Source organism: Podarcis melisellensis, assembly GCF_964234715.1.
Source record: "Podarcis melisellensis genome assembly, chromosome: 3".
NCBI lineage: Eukaryota > Metazoa > Chordata > Lepidosauria > Squamata > Lacertidae > Podarcis > Podarcis melisellensis.
The window spans coordinates 31829081-31848393 of record NC_138530.1 but is presented as its reverse complement, the minus strand read 5'-3'; the positions used below and the strand labels follow the sequence as shown (position 1 = coordinate 31848393).

At 44.1% G+C, this 19313-nt stretch overlaps 1 protein-coding gene across 1 annotated transcript in view; it reads left to right on the top strand.

The window, feature by feature from the left end:
* Positions 1–19313, top strand: part of ITPKB (inositol-trisphosphate 3-kinase B) — an 87953-nt gene that overhangs the window by 56755 nt on the left and 11885 nt on the right. Inside the window, exons 3-4 of the mRNA XM_081903880.1 lie at positions 17045–17144; positions 18025–18238. Coding sequence (XP_081760006.1) covers positions 17045–17144; positions 18025–18238 — 314 coding nt within the window. The remainder of the gene's footprint in view (positions 1–17044; positions 17145–18024; positions 18239–19313) is intronic.

The window sequence follows — 19313 nt, the reverse complement described above, 5'->3', positions numbered from 1 at the left end:
GGCTGATGGGGGTTGTAGTCTGACAACATCTGGAGAGCACCATGTTGACTACCCTTGTCCTAAGATGGTCTGACCACAATTATACATCAACTGGACAACTGGCTATAAATGTGGCACCCTGGCTGTTGGCCAGGACTAACTTCTACCTTCACTTCATTCCAGTTCCAAAGGAATTTTATTGTGTGTCACTTAGCTTTTCAGCCACAATATAAGGTACTGGTTCTGATACATTAAGCCCTAAAAATATAGGATGAAGTTAACCCAAGGAGTGCGCAGAAATGAGAGCACCACATCTGAGTCCCACCTGTAGGCAAGCTTGTGGTTTTGAATCAGGCCAAAAGATGGGATATACACTGATGAATAATAGCTTCTTTTGTTTTTACTTGAGTTCTTCTGTATGTAAAGTTAACTAGAAATATTCCATGCAAGTCATAGTTCTGTCAGTTCTCCTAAGACAACTTGCACCACTTCTGAAACAGAAATGTTTTAACTTCTCTTGTGCTATTGTGATCAACTGAGCAGGAACTTTCTATTACAATACTGGTTCTATTTGCACCACATTATGGGTAGGGTTGCAAGATTTTTGTTCCTCTTTTCTGTACACTAGTGTAAAGCTTGTTAGAACAACTTTGTTTCATACTTGATGGGCTGTTCCTAAACCAGGGAGTCTGTGAAAGCTTGTTAGTGCACAGCCAATGATAGTTCAGTGCCAAAAGGGACTGATATAATAGGGTGGAATTCAGGATTGCGTTTTTCCAGTAGTTCTGTGTGCAAGCATTGCAACTTGCTAGATGGAATGAGCCCTTCTCTCCTCCCCTGCTGTTCTGGGGTTTCTCCTGGTACCCCTTTGAGCCAATTTGGGGGCACACAGGGAGAGGAGAGCGAGGAAAGCTTTTTAAAAAAACGCTCATTAGAGTTTGACACTTTGCAACATGGCATAGAATCATAGAACTGTAGAGTTGGAATGAACCCTGAGTGTCATCTAATTCAACTCCTTGCAATGCAGGAATCTCAGCTAGATTATACATGGGGGGGGGGGAGATTGCGCTGTCTTCCATGCAACAGCCCTTTAGATATTTGAAGATGCCTATCATGTCTAGGGGACGCAGGTGGCGCTGTGGGTTAAAGCCTCAGCGCCTAGGACTTGCCGATCGAAAGGTCGGCGGTTCGAATCCCTGCGGCGGGGTGCGCTCCCGCTGCTCGGTCCCAGCGCCTGCCAACCTAGCAGTTCGAAAGCACCTCCGGGTGCAAGTAGATAAATAGGGACCGCTTACCAGCGGGAAGGTAAACGGCGTTTCCGTGTGCGGCTCTGGCTCGCCAGATGCAGCTTTGTCATGCTGGCCACGTGACCCGGAAGTGTCTTCGGACAGTGCTGGCCCCTGGCCTCTTAAGTGAGATGGGCGCACAACCCCAGAGTCTGTCAAGACTGGCCCGTATGGGCAGGGGTACCTTTACCTTTTTATCATGTCTAGATGCAGCCTAGATAAGAAGCAGCCTAGAATAGCATTAGTTATTTTTGCTGCTGCACCACAGAACCCTGCAGCACCCCTCTTGTCACTTTTTTGCAGGATGACAAGGAACCATTAATGAGCACTCTGGGGTTGGTCAGTCAACCAGCTACAAATCCACCTAACAGTTATCTTGTCCAGTCCACATTTTACCAGCTTCACAAGTATATCATAGTGGACTTTGACAAAAGCCTTACTGAAATAAAGATACACTATGTCCACAGCATTCCCCTGATCCATCAAGCTTTTAAATCTATCAAAAAAGGAAATATTGTAGCATGTGGAACATATGATAGGATCAGGGTTTGGCACTGGACTGATTTTGTGTTGCTTTTTTTTTTTTTAAGCAAGCACATAAGGTCATCAGCAGAGAGACTTGCTCTGTCTCATGGCCGATGTAGCAGGTGGGACAGAATCAAATTGTGTCACCTATGCTTTAATGTCTATAAGAAGCTGCAATAAGAGATTGTCCGTACATTTGAGATTTGATGTGATTAATATAATAAAATCCACCTTTCTGTTTTTTTTAGCAAAGCAGCTGGCAGCAGCTGTATCTTTTGTGAATTAGTAACTGGAGCTTGTGGTTGGATAGATGTGCCTTAACAAGTTTAACTTTAATCCAGGCAAGATGGAAATGATTATAGTTGTGGCTAGAGATTCTGGAACCATGCAATCTGCTTGCAGTAGAAGGTGTGTTTTTGCATTACTCTTATCGTAGCAGGTATGCAGCTTAAGTGCCCTCTTGAATCCACTGCAGTATTTGGAGAAGTGTGTGACAGCAATGGCCAGAAATTATTTTTCATTATATGTTATATCTAACATCAGCTGTGTCCCTTTGTGGAGAACCCAGACCTCCACAGCATCTTTGTGACCTCATGGACTATATGAGGACTTCCTTTGAATGTTGGCTTGTAGCTGTGGCCAGTAAAGAATGCTGGCTGGTTTGTTCTGAGAGTATTTGAAAGCAAGAATATATTAGTTTTGTGTTGATACAGTGGTTCCTCGGGTTAAGAACTTAATTCGTTCTGGAGGTCCATTCTTAACCTGAAACTGTTCTTAACTAGAGGTGTACTTTCGCTAATGGGGTCTCTTGCTACTGTTCCGCCGCTGGCACACGATTTCTGTTCTCATCCTGGGGCAAAGTTCTCAACTTGAGGTACTATTTCTGGGTTAGCGGAGTCTGCTGGCTGGAGCTGATGGGAGCTGGGAATCGAAAACATCTGGAGAGTACCACCGGATTAAGGAACACTGCATATACAGTGGTACCTCGGGTTAAGTACTTAATTCGTTCCGGAGGTCCGTTCTTAACCTGAAACTGTTCTTAACCTGAAGCACCACTTTAGCTAATGGGGCCTCCTGCTGCTGCTGCGCCACCGGAACACGATTTCTGTTCTCATCCTGAAGCAAAGTTCTTAACCCGAGGTACTATTTCTGGGTTAGCGGAGTCTGTAACCTGAAGCGTCTGTGATCCGAGGTACCACTGTACTGGGGTCCTCTTGAGGTGCTTCTCCTTACCTTTTCAAAGGCTGTTAGATTAGTACTAGGTCACCATCTTTAAAGACCATTTCTTCCTCTTATGAGTCTAGTTGCCTGTAAAACCTTGAGAGCCTTCTTCAGAGTATTCTTCTTTAGGAGGATGAACTGCCAATGATAAGGATAAGTAGTGCAACCGCTGGTTTTCTGTGCGTCCTCCAGCCAGCCCCAGAGTTCAACTCTAGTTGTAGGTACTTTTGGATACTGTGTTTTTTTATATGGATTGGAGAAAGAGTGGCAGAGAGGTTGCTTAATGGGGGTTTAGAGCGTGCTCTCCACTTAACGTGATATTTGCTTATGCACGTAGGGGCCCAGAACACTACTGCTGCATAAATGGGGAGTCGCTTGTATTTACACATGGTACCTGCAGCAAAACTCTGAGATGGATGCTAAGAGAGAGATGTTTGTGCACCCTTCCACTGTGTTTATATACAAAAATGTTGTATAAGTCTTTCAACTCATGATCTGGATGGAAATGAAGAAAATAAATGGGGTTCTCTTCCCTTGTCCATATACAGCAGGGATGGGCAACCTGTGGTCCTCCAGAGGCTGATGGGAAACGCAAGAGGGATGGCAGGAGCTGTAGACCAGCAATATCTGGAGCTAGATCCCTGTTAGAAGCTCAGCAGACAATCTGTTTGACTTAACAGAAGCTCCAGTGGCCATGACGAGCTCTTTAGCACACTTACCAGCATTTGCAGTTTCCATTCCTGAAGTTTGCAAAACAATAAAACTTCAAATAGCACTTTAAATCATTAAAGTGCTGTCCAAACACTAACGTAGCTAATGTCAAATATAAACCACAGGGAATTAAAAGGCCTTGAAAGGAATTAAAAGGTCAAGGTTGCTCAGCAGTACTTGGTTTTAAGAGTCTCTTTTATTTGTAAAAAAATTAATACAGACATATTTCTAAAACCGGTTGTTATAATCTGTATGGGTACGTACTGAGAAGTGTTTTGGAACTGTTCTTTCTGGGGGAATGTGAGAGAGCAAACACTGATACTCCTTGAATTATTTAAAATATAAACTCTTAAAATACTAATTGACTTTTACAGCGGAGACAGTATCAGTTTCACAAGTCTGTAGCTTAGTTCAAGATATAAGTCAGTAAAGTGGAATGCCTCAGTTTTAAGACCGGATAGGCTATTAGCTGCACAAAAGTTATTGCTCGCACTAAAATGTAGAATCTCCTTTGTTACTAATGTAGTACCTAGTGCAAATCTGAAAACATAACCATTTGAAATAAAGACCCACATAATTAGAAAGGTAATGCATATGAATTATGGTGCTGGAGGAGACCCTTGAGAGTCCCATGGACTGCAAGAAGATCAAACCTATCCATTCTTAAGGAAATCAGCCCTGAGTGCTCACTGGAAGGACAGATCCTGAAGCTGAGGCTCCAATACTTTGGCCACCTCATGAGAAGAGAAGACTCTCTGGAAAAGACGCTGATGTTGAGAAAGATTGAAGACACAAGGAGAAGGGGACAACAGAGGACTAGATGGTTGGACAGTGTTCTCGAAGCTACTAACATGTGTTTGACCAGACTGTGGGAGGCAGTGGAAGACAGGAGTGCCTGACGTGCTCTGGTCCATGGGGTCACGAAGAGTCGGACACAACTAAACGACTAAACAACAACAATATCCCAATTGCTATGCATTATCTCAAATTAACCCAAAAATGTGACTCAGTACTTTGGAGGTGGTAGAATGTGCAAACTTCTGACTTTTTAAATAGGCTAGAATTAGGTGTTGCTAGATTACAAATCCCATTATCCTAACTATGGGCAGGCTGGCTGGGGCTGATGGGGTTTGGGAGTCCCAACAACACCTGAAAGGCATTGGACAAATTCAAGATCCTTGTTAGATTAGCCCCTTTTCACTGGGTAAGGGGGGTGGCGCATACATGACAGAAGTGGCACAACCCCACACACTTCTTCTGTACAGTGGTACCTTGGGTTAAGTACTTAATTCGTTCTGGAAGTCCGTTCTTAACCTGAAAGTGTTCTTAACCTGAAGCACCACTTTAGCTAATGGGACCTCCTGCTGCTGCCGCGCCGCCAGAGCACGATTTCTGTTCTCATCCTGAAGCAAAGTTTTTAACCCGAGGTACTATTTCTGGGTTAGCGGAGTCTGTAACCTGAAGCGTATGTAACCCAAGGTACCATTGTACCTGTAGATCAGCTTTTATTTTATGGAAGCCTGCTAGGAAGAGCTGAGTGGATCCCATATATTATATAAGATGTACAAGAGCTCCCTGTTTACACACACACACACACACACACACACACACAGAGAGAGAGAGAGAGAGAGAGAGAGAGAGAGAGAGAGAGAGAGAGAGAAGCATGCTGTCTGTGTTTAAATATTTGGCAGAAAGTATAGTGGTACACTTGCACTCTTTCCCTGCATCCCTTGTACACATAAATCTTGCGTGAACCTGAAGGATAGCTCAGTTGGTAGAGCATGAGGCTCTCAATCTCAGGGTTGTGGGTTTGAGCCCTGTGTTGGGTGAAAGATTCCTGCACTGCAGAGGGTTGGACCAGATGATCCTCATGGTCCCTTCCAATTCTATGAAATTTTTGGGTGCATCATTTGTCACTTTCTGCTACTCCCCTTTACACACCCACTACTTCCTCGGTGCTTTCGTTTATTTTCTGTCGGTCATTTTAACTATTTCTGGTGCCTTCCTGAATGGGGGAGCATGGTTATAAATATCGACACACACGCGCGCGTGCACACACACACACACACACACACACACGTATATAACTTTCTTTTGATCATCCCAGAAAACTCCACAAGCAAACCACATTAAAAATTTCTGTAGCACTTGTTGCAACAATCCAAAAAAGTGTCTGCTGAGAATTTGCAATTGCTTTCTTTTCTCTTCCGGCCAGACTCCTAACCAGAAAACTACCCAAGCAAATTTATAATTGCCTGTGTGTTTTTGAGCATTTCCTGGGTTGGATTTTTATTTTTTTGAAAATTATACAAAGCGTGCATACAACTGCCTCCGCACATGCGCTGTTGGTACTTAATTGGCATAGCAGAGTCAGCAGGTAGAGATTTTTGCACATGGAGACAGTCCTTATCACCTACTAATGCCTTCAGATCAAGGAGCTGTTAGGTGGCTTTAAAAGAGAATTGGACAAATTCATGGAGGAGAAGATTGTCAGAGGTTGCAGCTGGAGGCAGTAATGGTTCCATATACCAGTTGCCGGAGACCGCAGGTGGGGAGAATGTTCTTGTGTTCAGATCCTGCCTGTGGGTTTCCCACAAGCATCTGGTTGGCTACTATGAGAACAGGATGCTGAACTAAATGGTCCAGTGGTCCAGCAGGCTCTTCTTATGTTCTTCAGTCATCTTCTCTTGCAGGAGCAAGGCCAGGTGAAAGAACCAGCAAGTTAAGTCGGACACATCACATCTTATGAGCTTGTAAAGCATCCTTATCTGTGTGGATTTAACTTCAGTCCAGGCTTTATGGCTTGCGGCTGCATGTTTTCACCAGCTGGAAGTAGCTTTGGAGGGTGGTGGAGGAATGGCAGCATAGGGCATAGTTATGCTTGCTTTTCCTGTCCCTCAAAGGCATATGTGAGATGCAAGTGAGGTGCTAAAATTCCACCTCCCTTCCCTCTTGCCCCCCCTTTTTTACAAGGAAATGTGTGCCAGGAGGTGAACTTTTGAAGCCTTGGCATCTTGTTCAGTCCTGGCAGTTCGGACAGCTGTGAGGCCTTTCTGCTGTGTTGAAGGAAAGATTGTGGGTTGCTCCACAGCACGGTCAAATTCATCCTGACGCTTGAAGTCCATATGGTGGTGGTTCTTCTTCTCTTTGGTATGGGGACTCCCAGACATCGGGTAACTGTGTGTGCATACTGGCACACATGGACTGATTGTTAGGGCTGCCCCCAAGACATTTTACTGCTTGGGGCAAGGCAGCAAATCCATCTCATGTCCCGCAATCAGCCGCTTGAAGTGCTCACTCAGATGAAAAATAGGACTGGACTTGCTGGTTGTGTTATCATTTACCAAAATCTTCTAAGTTTCATTTTGGAAAGCTAGAGCAGAGCTTTCTTTCCTGATTTATGGAGGAATGATGGCTAGTCTGGGGCCCAAAATTGGGACAATGGAAAAACAAAACTTTGCTGTAAGAGAGCAATTGTCAACTGGAGCTCACACCCTTGGGGTCATGTACCACTTGGGTTGAAGCCTCTGTAAGGGCTATTCTGTATGTGCCAGAATGAGAGCATTCCTAAGGACTGGAGCCAGGCTTGAAGCTGTGCTTCCAGCAATGAGCTGTTCAGCCAGATGTTTCTACCTGCCAAGGCTTGTTAATGGGCAGAGTAGTCTGCTGTTCCATGTCCTTAGCCAATAAACAAAACTTATTGCTTGGCAGGGAAGGGAAGATGTTTTGCTTTTTTAATTTTTTGGGGGGGAGAAAGAGGATGCTATCATTGCAGAAACCTCAACTCATTCCTAAAAAGCCCCCACCTTCATTAATAAGCATGGAATGGTCTTGCTCCTCACCCCCCCCCCCCATTCGCAATGACTGCTGGCACCATGTCGTCTCACAAAAAATAGGTCAACTCATTTCTAGGCAAACATTCTGTCTCCTCCTTTAGGACTCTCTTGGATGCTCTTAGATCTCTTCGCTTTACACAATAGGGCAAAGTGTTTGCACAGCAAATTGCTGCTTCCAACCTTAGAGGTTCATATATCATGGCCGACAAATAGAACTTTTTGATAGCTTACAAAGTTATGGGCTCTCTGTAAATTCTTCTGGAAAGACAAGGAGAAATGAGGTGTTACCTCTATCAGGCAGGCACAATATTTCTTTCATAGGGCTTTTGAATGAAAGGTTCTTCTTGTATAAATTGTAAAATGAAACGGGGGGGGGGGGAACCATTCAAAATTTGGCTACATTTTGCCCTTTCAAAAGACACCAGTTGAGCGAGTGATGAGTCCTTGTTTTAATCTAACAAATGAAGCTCTTGAGGACAATGGGCTGATGTAGGGCTTTTTTCCTCTGAGAACTAATGGCCCCCTAAAGCTTCCATAGCCATGATTGACTGTAAATGTCCATGGTGAATTCCCAAGCACACTGCTCCCTTATGTATGAACTTAACCTCTCTGTAATAGAGAATTGCTTCCTTGTGGCTTTCCAGCATAGCTGAAGATGACATGAGAAGCTCAGCCGCAACATAAGGAGATTATAGCATTACAAGAGAAGCAAGTCATAAACTCCTTGGAGCTGTTCCAGGAACAAAACTAGCTAATTTGGGATCCCCAAATCCAAGCAAAAATTCAGAAGGGAGAAAGTTCATAAGCTTCCTTGTTTATGAATGAGGAACACACAGGGATAGCAAACGTGTGTTATAGTTCACAATCTTGCTGCATTGATTTGGTTGAAATGCACAGTTCCCTTTTATAGGGATGCGATAGATGAATTCTGCATGAAGCCGCAGTAGCCCAACAGCTTCATGATGGAGGGCTGTATGAAAGGCTGACCTAGAGGCTCCCTCCAGGTGTCTTTTTTTAATGTGCATTCATGATCATTTGCAATTATGATGGTATCGGGGTAGCTGCACATGGCCCTGTATTCAACAGTGTTTTGCACCTGTGGTGGACACGCAGCCATTTCCAGTCAGAGTGTGTGCCCCATGCTGTCCTGCTGAAATCCTGCATGCTTTTTTATGCCACAGACGTTCCATGGGGGGAGGGGTCATCTGCCCTGCTTTTGTTGAATTCGATACAAGAGCACCCCTCCAGAGAGCAATAATTGGCGAAGTGTTGCAGAACAACTAATAAAGCAGAATGGTGTGTGGATAGTCCAGTATAAATACACTACTAATGCACTATTATTGCATCAATGACATGTTGCAGAATGCACCTGCAAAAAAATGCCCAGGGTAGGATTCAACTAATGAGTCACATCGGTGCAAGCCTGTACAAAATGATTTATCTCCTTCTCCCTACCTCCCCATGCCCCCGAAATTGGTTCGGGGTGTCAGGAAAATTCCCAGAACCCCCAGAAGAGTGCACAGGTAGAGGAGAAGGGGGATTGTTCTGTCTGACAAGCTGAAATGCCTTACACGGATGCAACAATCAGAAAAGCATGACACTGAATTCTTCCCCTGGAGGCAGCCCTTAAGAACTCAGACTTAAGAAAACCCAGCACAATTCGTTGGTTGGTGAAGCAAAACACCCTATTCTTGCTAGAGAACTGTGTCAACTGCCATGTAAGCCTGAGCCTTGAAGAAGCAAAAGTTTCATCCTATTGTTGTTCATAATATCCCCCGATGGAAAGCCCCTAAGTTCAAAATCCATTAAGATCTGGTCTTTTCTTTTGAGGAAACTTGATAGCCACTCATTGAATTTGGCCCTGTTTGATAATATGGGTGTACCCTTTTGGCTCATCGCAACCATTATATAAAAGTCGACCTTTCTTATGTGCAGGCCACTGCCTTAAAAATCCTTCAGTGTGGCAGCAGCATATGCTGAAATGTTAACATTTAAGGACTCCTTATCTGTACATTGCCCAATTGTGTGCGCACAATGCCGCTGTTCCCAGGGAATGAGCTCTGGTGTGCATATGTCACACACAATTGGGCGACACACAGATAAGAAATCCTTAAATGTTACTCTTCCACACGTAGTTCTGCCGTGGGAAAGAGTTTTTCAGTGTCCTGCACACAAAGATCCCATTCATCCCCCACCCCCATCTTTTAACACATGGTTTGTAGAGTTTCCCAACATAGGTATCACTAGGACTCTTAACTCATCAATGGGGCATTACTAACTTCGAAGGGGAAGGGCTGGTTTTGCTAGGAGTCTGCTTACAATATTGTTTAGGAAACGGACCGTGATGGTTTGTGTACTATCCTTGACGTAGCTTTGCTTCATTTCAGTCTGGCTTTGAAGTGCTTCAAGGTTTTCTCTTGCTATATGATTGCTAACCACCGAGGAAACAAAACCTTGGCTCCAGAACAGTTACTGCTCTGGCAGTCACTTTTATCCTGGGACTGAGTGACTTATGTTTGTGTTTTCGTAGGAGGATTCCTCTGCTGGGCAAGTTGAGTCCTATTGATGTGAAGCCCAAATTCCCTTGGAGACTCTCCTTTGAGATTTTTTATTTTTTTTACATCAGTCAAAGCAAAGGGCTGCTTAAATAACAAAACAAAAAAAAGCAAAAGGGGAATCCAACTGTGCTCTCTGCCAGCATAGAACAAAAGAGCCAAAGTACAGTGCTCCTGGCAGTCTTCTTGGAAACACACATGTTGGTCTAGGCAGATGCCTTCAGAAACATTTGACAGCAATTTGGCAAGGCTGCAACCTTTGACTAAACCTGGACTTGGTAGAGGGAAAGGAGAGGCTGCTGACAAGTTGCCAGTTTGGTTCTGTAAAAGAACCCCATTGCTAGGCTGATCTCCCCTGGTCCTGCCACCGCTACTCCTAAATGTTTACGTGCACATTTCAGGTGGTCCCATGTACACAAGGACCGGGAGACTGCAAGGGCCTGTGGAAGGTTGTGGCACATGCATAGCTAATGCCCTTTGATTCAAGATTGTTTGCTCCTAGAGTCTAAATGGCTTGGGTTCTGAAGTAAGTTCACTTAAGAAAGCTCACAGAAGGAGAAAATAGCCTGGCCTCTTCTCCCTCCTTTGCTCCAAACAGCCCCTTCTGAATAATGTGGGCTGATGGAGAAGAATATAGTTGCCCAGAATTGGGCAAATGTTGGGTGATTCTCCTCTTCTTTGCCAAGAGCACTCCAAATTGTTGTGCGGAGTCTCATTATTCAAGGGAGACGCTTTTCGAGGGGCACAGGTGGTTGCGGCAGAAGGAGAGGAGATGGAAAACTTGTCAGCATCGCCCTTGAGCCAGTGTACCAACTGGACTCATGCACTACAGCCCCGACTGGGCTAGGCGAGCTGGGTAGCACTGCCAGAGTCCTCCTTTGACACAGGAACAGGTGACAGTGCTGCGGACTCACAGCTTGGAGCTGAGAGCACCGGATTTACTTTCTCTGTAATGCAGTCGTTGCGCAGCAGCGTTTTGCAGAGTCTTGCAGAGTATAAACCACTCGGAGAGCAGCTCTGTAAAATATCTTCCTTCTTTATTCTATTACTACAGCTATCATACAAAACTATATACAGAGCTAAATATTCTGAGTGCCTGCAGCAGCAATCTTATCTCTAAATAATATCTCTTGCACTCTCTCTCCGGCTCACTGACTGACTCTCTCACACACAGAGATTCACTCACATGACTAATTAAGTAGAGAGCAATAGATTGCTCCTCCTCTCTGTAGAGTCAGCAAAGACCTCAGGAGATGGTCAGGAGATTCTTGGGTATGGGAGGGGTGAAATCTCCTCATCCTCCCCCATTTCATCCGACCATTCAAGAATCTTTAACATAACTGCAATTTGCAGGTATCTCTCTCCCCCTTATCTAAGACACTTTATCATATCATTAAACAGTTACTTCAACCACTCTGTGTCTATTAGGAAAAGAGTTAAAGCATAAATCTCAACCTGTAGTTCACACAAAATACACACTGTGAATACACAAATGAATAAGCAGCTTCTGGAAAAATCTTCATACACATTTCTTCCTCAAATACAAATTTACATTTCTAATTAGGCAGATTTGAACAAACCATTTTCAGTACTTAAACACATGCTTTCCTTCAATTGTCAGGTAAGTTAATAAATGCAGCGTTTTGTGTCACTACTCTCAGCACACTTCATGCTAGGTTTAAAAACCCCACCAGAGTTGCATGTGACCGCAGCCTTTGCAAACTCTTCAGAAAACCTTTTCGGTGGTACCCCCTTGGTTGTTCTCTCAGATCTGCGCAAAACTCTTTGATCCTCTTGTTCTGGTGCTTCCTCCTCTTCAGGAGAATGGGGAGCTAAAGTATATGAAGCTGCTAAGTCTGAATCAGCGTCAGACTCACCTGAGGCTTTTGGGCTCTGATAATCTGTGCCATCACCTGGATCTACATTGGCATCAGAATTATCAATCACATCAGACCTTGCCTCCCTTTTAACTTTCTTTGCCCCTTTTGCACCATCACCACAAATGGGATGGCACTGAAAAACACCAACTCTGTCCCATTGTGGATTGTCGTCAATGCTCCTGGTCAGCCTTATGGTTTTCGTGTCTGTGATCAGGACACGATAAGACCCTTTCTCATATCCTAGGAAAATACCATGTTCTCCACGCTTACTCTGTCACCCTGCGAGGTGTGCACCCAAACCTCCGAACCAAAAATTTTAAAGTGCTTCACACATGGCTTCCTTCCGTGAAGCATCTCATATGGGGTGCAATTTATACTAGACTGGTACCTCCTGTTATACACGTGACAGAAAAACGAAAGAGCTTCGGCCCAAAACGGATTGGGCAGCCCCGAATCATGCAACAGTGTTCTGATTCCTTGCTGCAGGGTCTGGTTCAATCTCTCACACAAACCATTCTGCCAGGGCGATCTGGGCGTGGCAGTCCTATGCTCAATACCCTGTTCAGAAAGAAAAGCCTCAAACTCCTCTGAACAAAACTCTCCACCCCTGTCAGTGAAAAAACAATGTACATTCTCATTATGTACATTCCTGAGCCATTTACAAAACTGACGAAACTTAGTAAAGGCTTCAGACTTTTTCTGCAGCATATAGACCCATGCATATTTAGAGTACGAGTCTATCAAAACCATGAAAAACCTTGAATTGCCTCTAGAGAGCGCTAGAGGCCCCACTAAGTCTGCATGAATGACTTCGTATGGTTTCTTGGCCTCTCTCCCAGACTCTGTACCTTTGGGAGCTTGCCTTGCCTTACTCTCAGCACAAGAAACACATTTCATGTGGTAGGGACACTCTTTCAGCTTCATACCCTGAACCATGTCAGGCATTTTTGCCACAGCCTGGAAATTCAAATGACCATAAATGCGGTGGTAATGATGAATACATTGGTCATGCAACTTCTCATTCTTATCAACAGACAAATTGCAACACTCTTTCTTAGTTGCTTCTGCAGTACCTGTACCTGAAACAAAAGGCAATTGATACAGACCATTTACACATTTTGCATATAGAATGAGCTTGCCATCTCGACGAATTTCACAGCGAGATTTAGCAAACACCACCTTAAAACCCTGATAATCAAGCTGGGAAACGCTCAATAAATTGTCCTGAATTTCAGGCGCATACAGGACATTCCTAATTGTTGTATTCAGGCTCTTTAAGAACACAGTTCCTTTAGCCTCACTCGTGAGAACTGTCCCATCTGCTTGATGAATTACTTTCTCTTGCTTCTCAAGCTGAACAAAGAGATCCTTATCTTTGGCTACGTGGTTGGTACAGCCAGAGTCGATCACGAAGAAACTCCGCCCACGTTGATTGCAGCAGCGAGAGAGCAAAACTTTTGAAGTAGCAGGTGCTTGGGGATTTCGTCCTCCTCCCCCTCTGCCTCTGAAGTTTCCCTTCTTCTTTGAAGATTTCTTGCAGCACTGGAAACTCAAATGGCCTTGTGCTCCACATGAAAAGCACCGCTTTAACTTTAGTGCTTTAACAGCAGCAGTTTCACTTTCGCCTTCCCCTGCTGAAAACTCAGGCACACTTTCAGGCACATTTTTAGCAGAACAATCCCGGCTTTCTTTAACAGCCTGTCTGCGATCCCACTCATTCAAGAGCACGCTAGACACATAATCTTCTGTTAGCCGGTCAGAAGGCATTGTAGAAATCTGGGCAGCTACTCCATCATAAGACTCATCTAGGCTATTTATCATCAGCATTGCAAACACAGCCTCTGAAATAGCCAGGTCCCGCTGAACAAGGTCCTGTCTGAGACGCTTTAACTGAGATAGATGGCTAGGCAAATCACCACCTTTCTGCAACTGTAACCTGCACAGCTTCTTGAAGAAAATCACACTGGAACCAGCATTTTGTCTCAGATGCATGTCTCTCAACTTATGCCAAACAGCTTGTGCAGTCTCTTGACCCTCTAAGTTCACCAGCAAGTGGTCTGAAACACTCAAAACAATTGTCCCTCGGGCTTTCATATCTGCAGCATGCCACTCAGCCCAATCATCATCATCTTTATCTGGAGGGTCATCTTCTATGGTGTGAAATAGCTTTTCCCTCTGTAAAAGCGCTTTCATTTTAACTTGCCAAACTGCATAGTTTTCAGGCGTGAGGAGGGGAAAAGATAGAGCCATCTGGCCAGAATGTGCACAGGCCATGTCTGCTATTACTTAGAGCAAGACACTTCCCTCGTGCAAACACAGATAAAGCCTTGGACTTCTTCAGCCACTCTCTCTCCCACTCAGAGCGCAATTAACAGGCAAACAGGGAAGCTATCTTCTTTCTTTTGGCAGTCAGCAACATACCTCAAGCAGCAGCAACAGCAACAGCGGCAGCTTGAGAACTCTGCTCCAACACAGCTCTGCTTCTAGGCACCACAAATCAGTCCAGCATGCAGCCTCCGTTCCGCCGTCCAGCGATCAGCAACAGACACCTTGGCAACTGGGACGACTGGGATGACTGGAACAACGACTGGTCAGACGACTGGGCCCATAACCGATGTCAGCATCGCCCTTGAGCCAGTGTACCAACTGGACTCATGCACTACAGCCCCGACTGGGCTAGGCGAGCTGGGTAGCACTGCCAGAGTCCTCCTTTGACACAGGAACAGGTGACAGTGCTGCGGACTCACAGCTTGGAGCTGAGAGCACCGGATTTACTTTCTCTGTAATGCAGTCGTTGCGCAGCAGCGTTTTGCAGAGTCTTGCAGAGTATAAACCACTCGGAGAGCAGCTCTGTAAAATATCTTCCTTCTTTATTCTATTACTACAGCTATCATACAAAACTATATACAGAGCTAAATATTCTGAGTGCCTGCAGCAGCAATCTTATCTCTAAATAATATCTCTTGCACTCTCTCTCCGGCTCACTGACTGACTCTCTCACACACAGAGATTCACTCACATGACTAATTAAGTAGAGAGCAATAGATTGCTCCTCCTCTCTGTAGAGTCAGCAAAGACCTCAGGAGATGGTCAGGAGATTCTTGGGTATGGGAGGGGTGAAATCTCCTCAAAACTTTCCTTCTGTAAACTTTGCTAACTTGGTACCTGACCCTACGTAGTTGGTTGGTTTTTTTAAAAAAAACTTTGAATAACTGTGGGACCGACTTCCAAGTAAGTATTAATAGGATTGAACTATGCAAGTCGCTCCAGAGATTAAATTAAAACCAGGGAAACCTGTGGAGGGTTCTTCTTCTCTGTCCTCTGCAATGTGGCCAAAAAAAGGAGATAAAATTGAGTTTCTTCCCATCTCTTTCTCACTCACACAGCAACAAGGTAGGGAGCGAATGAACTATGCAGATGCCGAAAGAGCAACATCCACAGGAAGAATGCATGCTTTTGATTGGCTTAGGCTGGGCTGTCATAGGCCTGAAAATGTATAAATATGGTTGTGAGTGACAGGAGAAAGACTGAACTGTGGCTCTGGAGGGTTTGTGGGGGACAGAATCATAGCAGGGCTACATTCCACTTTGCCCATAAGAGGAGACTCCCCTGAAGCAAGCTTTACACCCAGATAAGTCTGTACAGTATAGGATTGCAATCTTAATTTCCAGTTATTACCGTCCCATGATTTCATACTTGTAACCTTTAACTCAACATCTCTGTTTAAAAGAGGTGGGGGGGGGTTTTGGGGGGGAGAAATCTGCCCTTTTACTCTTCATCTTGCTAAAATTAGGACAGAAAAAGCTAATCAGTTAAAAATATCTTGGGTATGCACCTTTTATGGTTGCAAGAACCGTTACACACCACCTAAAATTAATTGCAACTTTTGTTAATATTAAGACTGTCTAGTTTCTTTTTAAATATATGTTTTGTTGCAAATATAACAGAAAGAAAAAAGAAAGAAACGACGTCAGCTCACACTAACAGTAAGAATAATCCATCAATCCTAATTCAAACATGCAGAGTCCATATGTCCAAATAGATATCCAGAAGAGATTGATTGATGATTACAAGATATATGTTCAAATGTAGCAAGGGCAGTAAGATGTTCAGCCTCTTGAGAAATGAATGGTGGGTATTTTTTTATCCTTCCAAGTTTGAACTATATGTCTCTTTCATTGTCTATCTGATAGTCGTCACCCCCAATCACAGGAGTATAATTTAAAACTTTATTTTATTTTATTCCTGTTTTCTCTTACCAAGGAAATGCTTTTTTCTCCCTGTCCAATATCACTCGAAATGGGGAAATCCAATGAAGGTGATATTGAAAGATTCAAGACAGATAAAAGAAAGTACTTCTTCATGCAGCACATAGACCTATTCTGCCTCTCCCCACCCCACCTTACCCCAAATTGGGCTCATGTGCACACATGAGAGACACACTTAATCAAAGGTGAAATTGTTACCATTGTGGGTAGTACTTCCTCTGGTCAAAGTGACATTCGTGTACTCAGAACTAATGGCAAAAGCAGATGTCTTTCTCAGGAGAACAAAAATAGGTTCTTGGATTCAGGGACATGGCAAAAACAAATGTCAGATACAAAAGGGCAGAGAATTTCTCAAGGGCGTATGCACAGTAATTCAGTTCTTGCCTGAAGAGGAAGAGGTGAACACTCTTCAGTGTCCCTCCCCCCTTCTTGTATTAATAGGACGGTGTCCTTTTCTTTTTGAAGCAAGCTGTTCGTTCTCTCTCTCTCTCTCTCATCTCTGTAAATTCACACAGGAACAGGAAGTTGAATGAGTGTGTACGTATATAACAAATTTGTGAACGACTGACCATCTGTATATAGCTTCAGAGGTGGGGCACACAACAGATGATTGGTCAATCCTTGGATTATTTAGCTGCTTATTGTAACATAGACTTAGTTTCCTGCCTCAGCTTGTTCTTCACCAGTGTTTCCCCTTTCACATTTAACCACTGTCTCTAGGTCAGATATTACTGGGATTACAGTTTGCGTGAACTATACTTAATTGTTTTTCACCCTTTCTAGAGCAAGTCATGGCGGAAGATCAAGAACATGGTGCACTGGTCTCCTTTCGTCATGTCCTTCAAGAAGAAATATCCCTGGATCCAGCTAGCAGGGCACGCAGGTACAGAAGATTTAGGTTGTGCTGTGTAATCTCAAAGGGAAACTCCCGCCTGATAAAGAGAAAGTGTTTCGGAAGTCTCTTGGTGGATTAAGATAATTAGCTACCTTAATGCAAATTGTTTCTGGAAATTGAAACATAAGTGCTTGCGCTAGTTCGTTTCATGGGGGTGGCTTGAGCCAAATGCTAAGGTGTGTAAAAACCTCGGGAAATCTATGGCACCTGTAATAGATGGCCCAAGGATTAATGCTAATGTCTGAGCCACAGAAAAAGGGCACATAACTTCTGCCATCAAAATCCTCTGATGTCCTCACCAAAGCAAGTCTTTGCTCTGAAACAAACAGTGTTTGAAATCTGTTGGGATCCAGTCCAGGCCAACACTCTTCTCTTATTCAGAATAGCCTGACTATATATCCCTGGCAGATGGTTGTCAACCTTGCCTTGAAAACCCTCAAGGAGGCTTATTCCATTGTTGAGTTGGCCTTAGAATGGAGAAATTCACCTAGAGTTTTAACCTAGGAACCAGACTTCGCTGCTGTTTTCCAGGCTTTCCAGTTGCCTAGCCTTTCAGCCTGATGTTTAAGGGTACACTAAAGATAACCTGAAAGTTTTCCATTATGTATTAGCACTCCCTTGCGTATCTGAGCATCTTCTAGCACCTCACCCTTTTGAACATGTGCACATGCATGTGCCCCTGAATGATCTGGAGTTGCTAACTAGGATCTTCTTTGAAGTAAACATGACTGTGTTGTGCCTGGAAATACTATTTGATGCCACTGCACTTAACCATTTTCTTAGAGGCAGGGAACAAGCCTGTGTGAAACCTTTTCCGTACCCAGTGGAAAACTCAGTGTTATCCTTTGCTTTTTGTTCTGTCTCTCAGGTAGCTTCAAAGCTGCAGCTAATGGGAGGATACTGAAGAAGCACTGCGAGTCTGAACAGCGCTGCTTGGACCGCTTGATGAATGATGTCCTTAGGCCGTATGTTCCTGCCTACCATGGGGACATAGTGAAGGATGGGGAGCGTTACAATCAGATGGAAGATCTCCTGGCTGACTTTGACTCTCCCTGTGTCATGGATTGCAAGATGGGAGTCAGGTCAGTTTTCCTTGGTAGCTGCCTCTTCCCCAGCTTCATCCAGTAACAACAGAAGCATGATTTCATCTTGCAGTGTCCAATGCCTTTCTGCTCCCCCACGGGAGGCAGGAAAATGCTGAGCATGAGGTCATCATGCCACACATTTCTGTTACTGCATTTACTTGGAAGATGGCGGCAGCCACACATCTCCAGAATACCTAGCTAGGCTCTAAGGGTGAAGCCTTTTTTCCAGCCATTTGGATGGATGGATTTAAGGTAGCAAGAAAGGCTGGTTTTAAATTGCTGTATCACTTTGAAACCAACCCCCCCTACTTCATATTTTCCCTAAAAAATGGTGCAGATCTGACCACTAAGCCAAGCTTAGCACCGATATAGGCAAGACTGTTCCAATGCATTTTGCCGTCTGAGGGCAGATCAGCTTAGGGCACCCTGTCTCCGCACCAAGTCAAAGTGCACGATGCCGCGATATTGTTTTGGCATTTGAGGCAGAAAATCCCACAAGTACCTCTCCTGCTAGTTGTCAGTAAAAATACAAAAGTAATAAATGAAATAACTTTCCCTAATGGCAGGACTTGCTCTGTCTGATAGGCCTTTTGGCTCAGAAGTGAATATAGTAATAAAGATGTCCTTAGAAGACCATACTTTTCAGTTGAATAGTGTTATGTGGGTAAGCTGTAAATTGGAAGCAGAGGGTGAATACTGTGCAGTCCTCACCCAAGGTTATTTAAACCAGGTTGGCTGTGGGAATTCCTGATAAGCTGGGCTATATCGTGTCTGTCAGGTTATTTTCATAAGCTAAAATGTATACTTCTGCCATTCAGTCTCAAATTCTTCCTGAACATTACCATGACAAAATGCAAAAGGGGTCTCATTATTATTATTATTATTGAAAAAAATTAATTTAAGTGTCGGAGATTAAAATGAAAGTCTTGATGTTTACCTGTGAAGAAAATGTCTTCGGTGAGCCGCATAGCTGGATAAACTTTAGCTGAAGTGGCAATTTAGATACTGAGCCACCCTCTTCCCAGCCCCCTTTCCAGGATAAAGAAATCCACTGTCCGGTGTCATCGTGAGT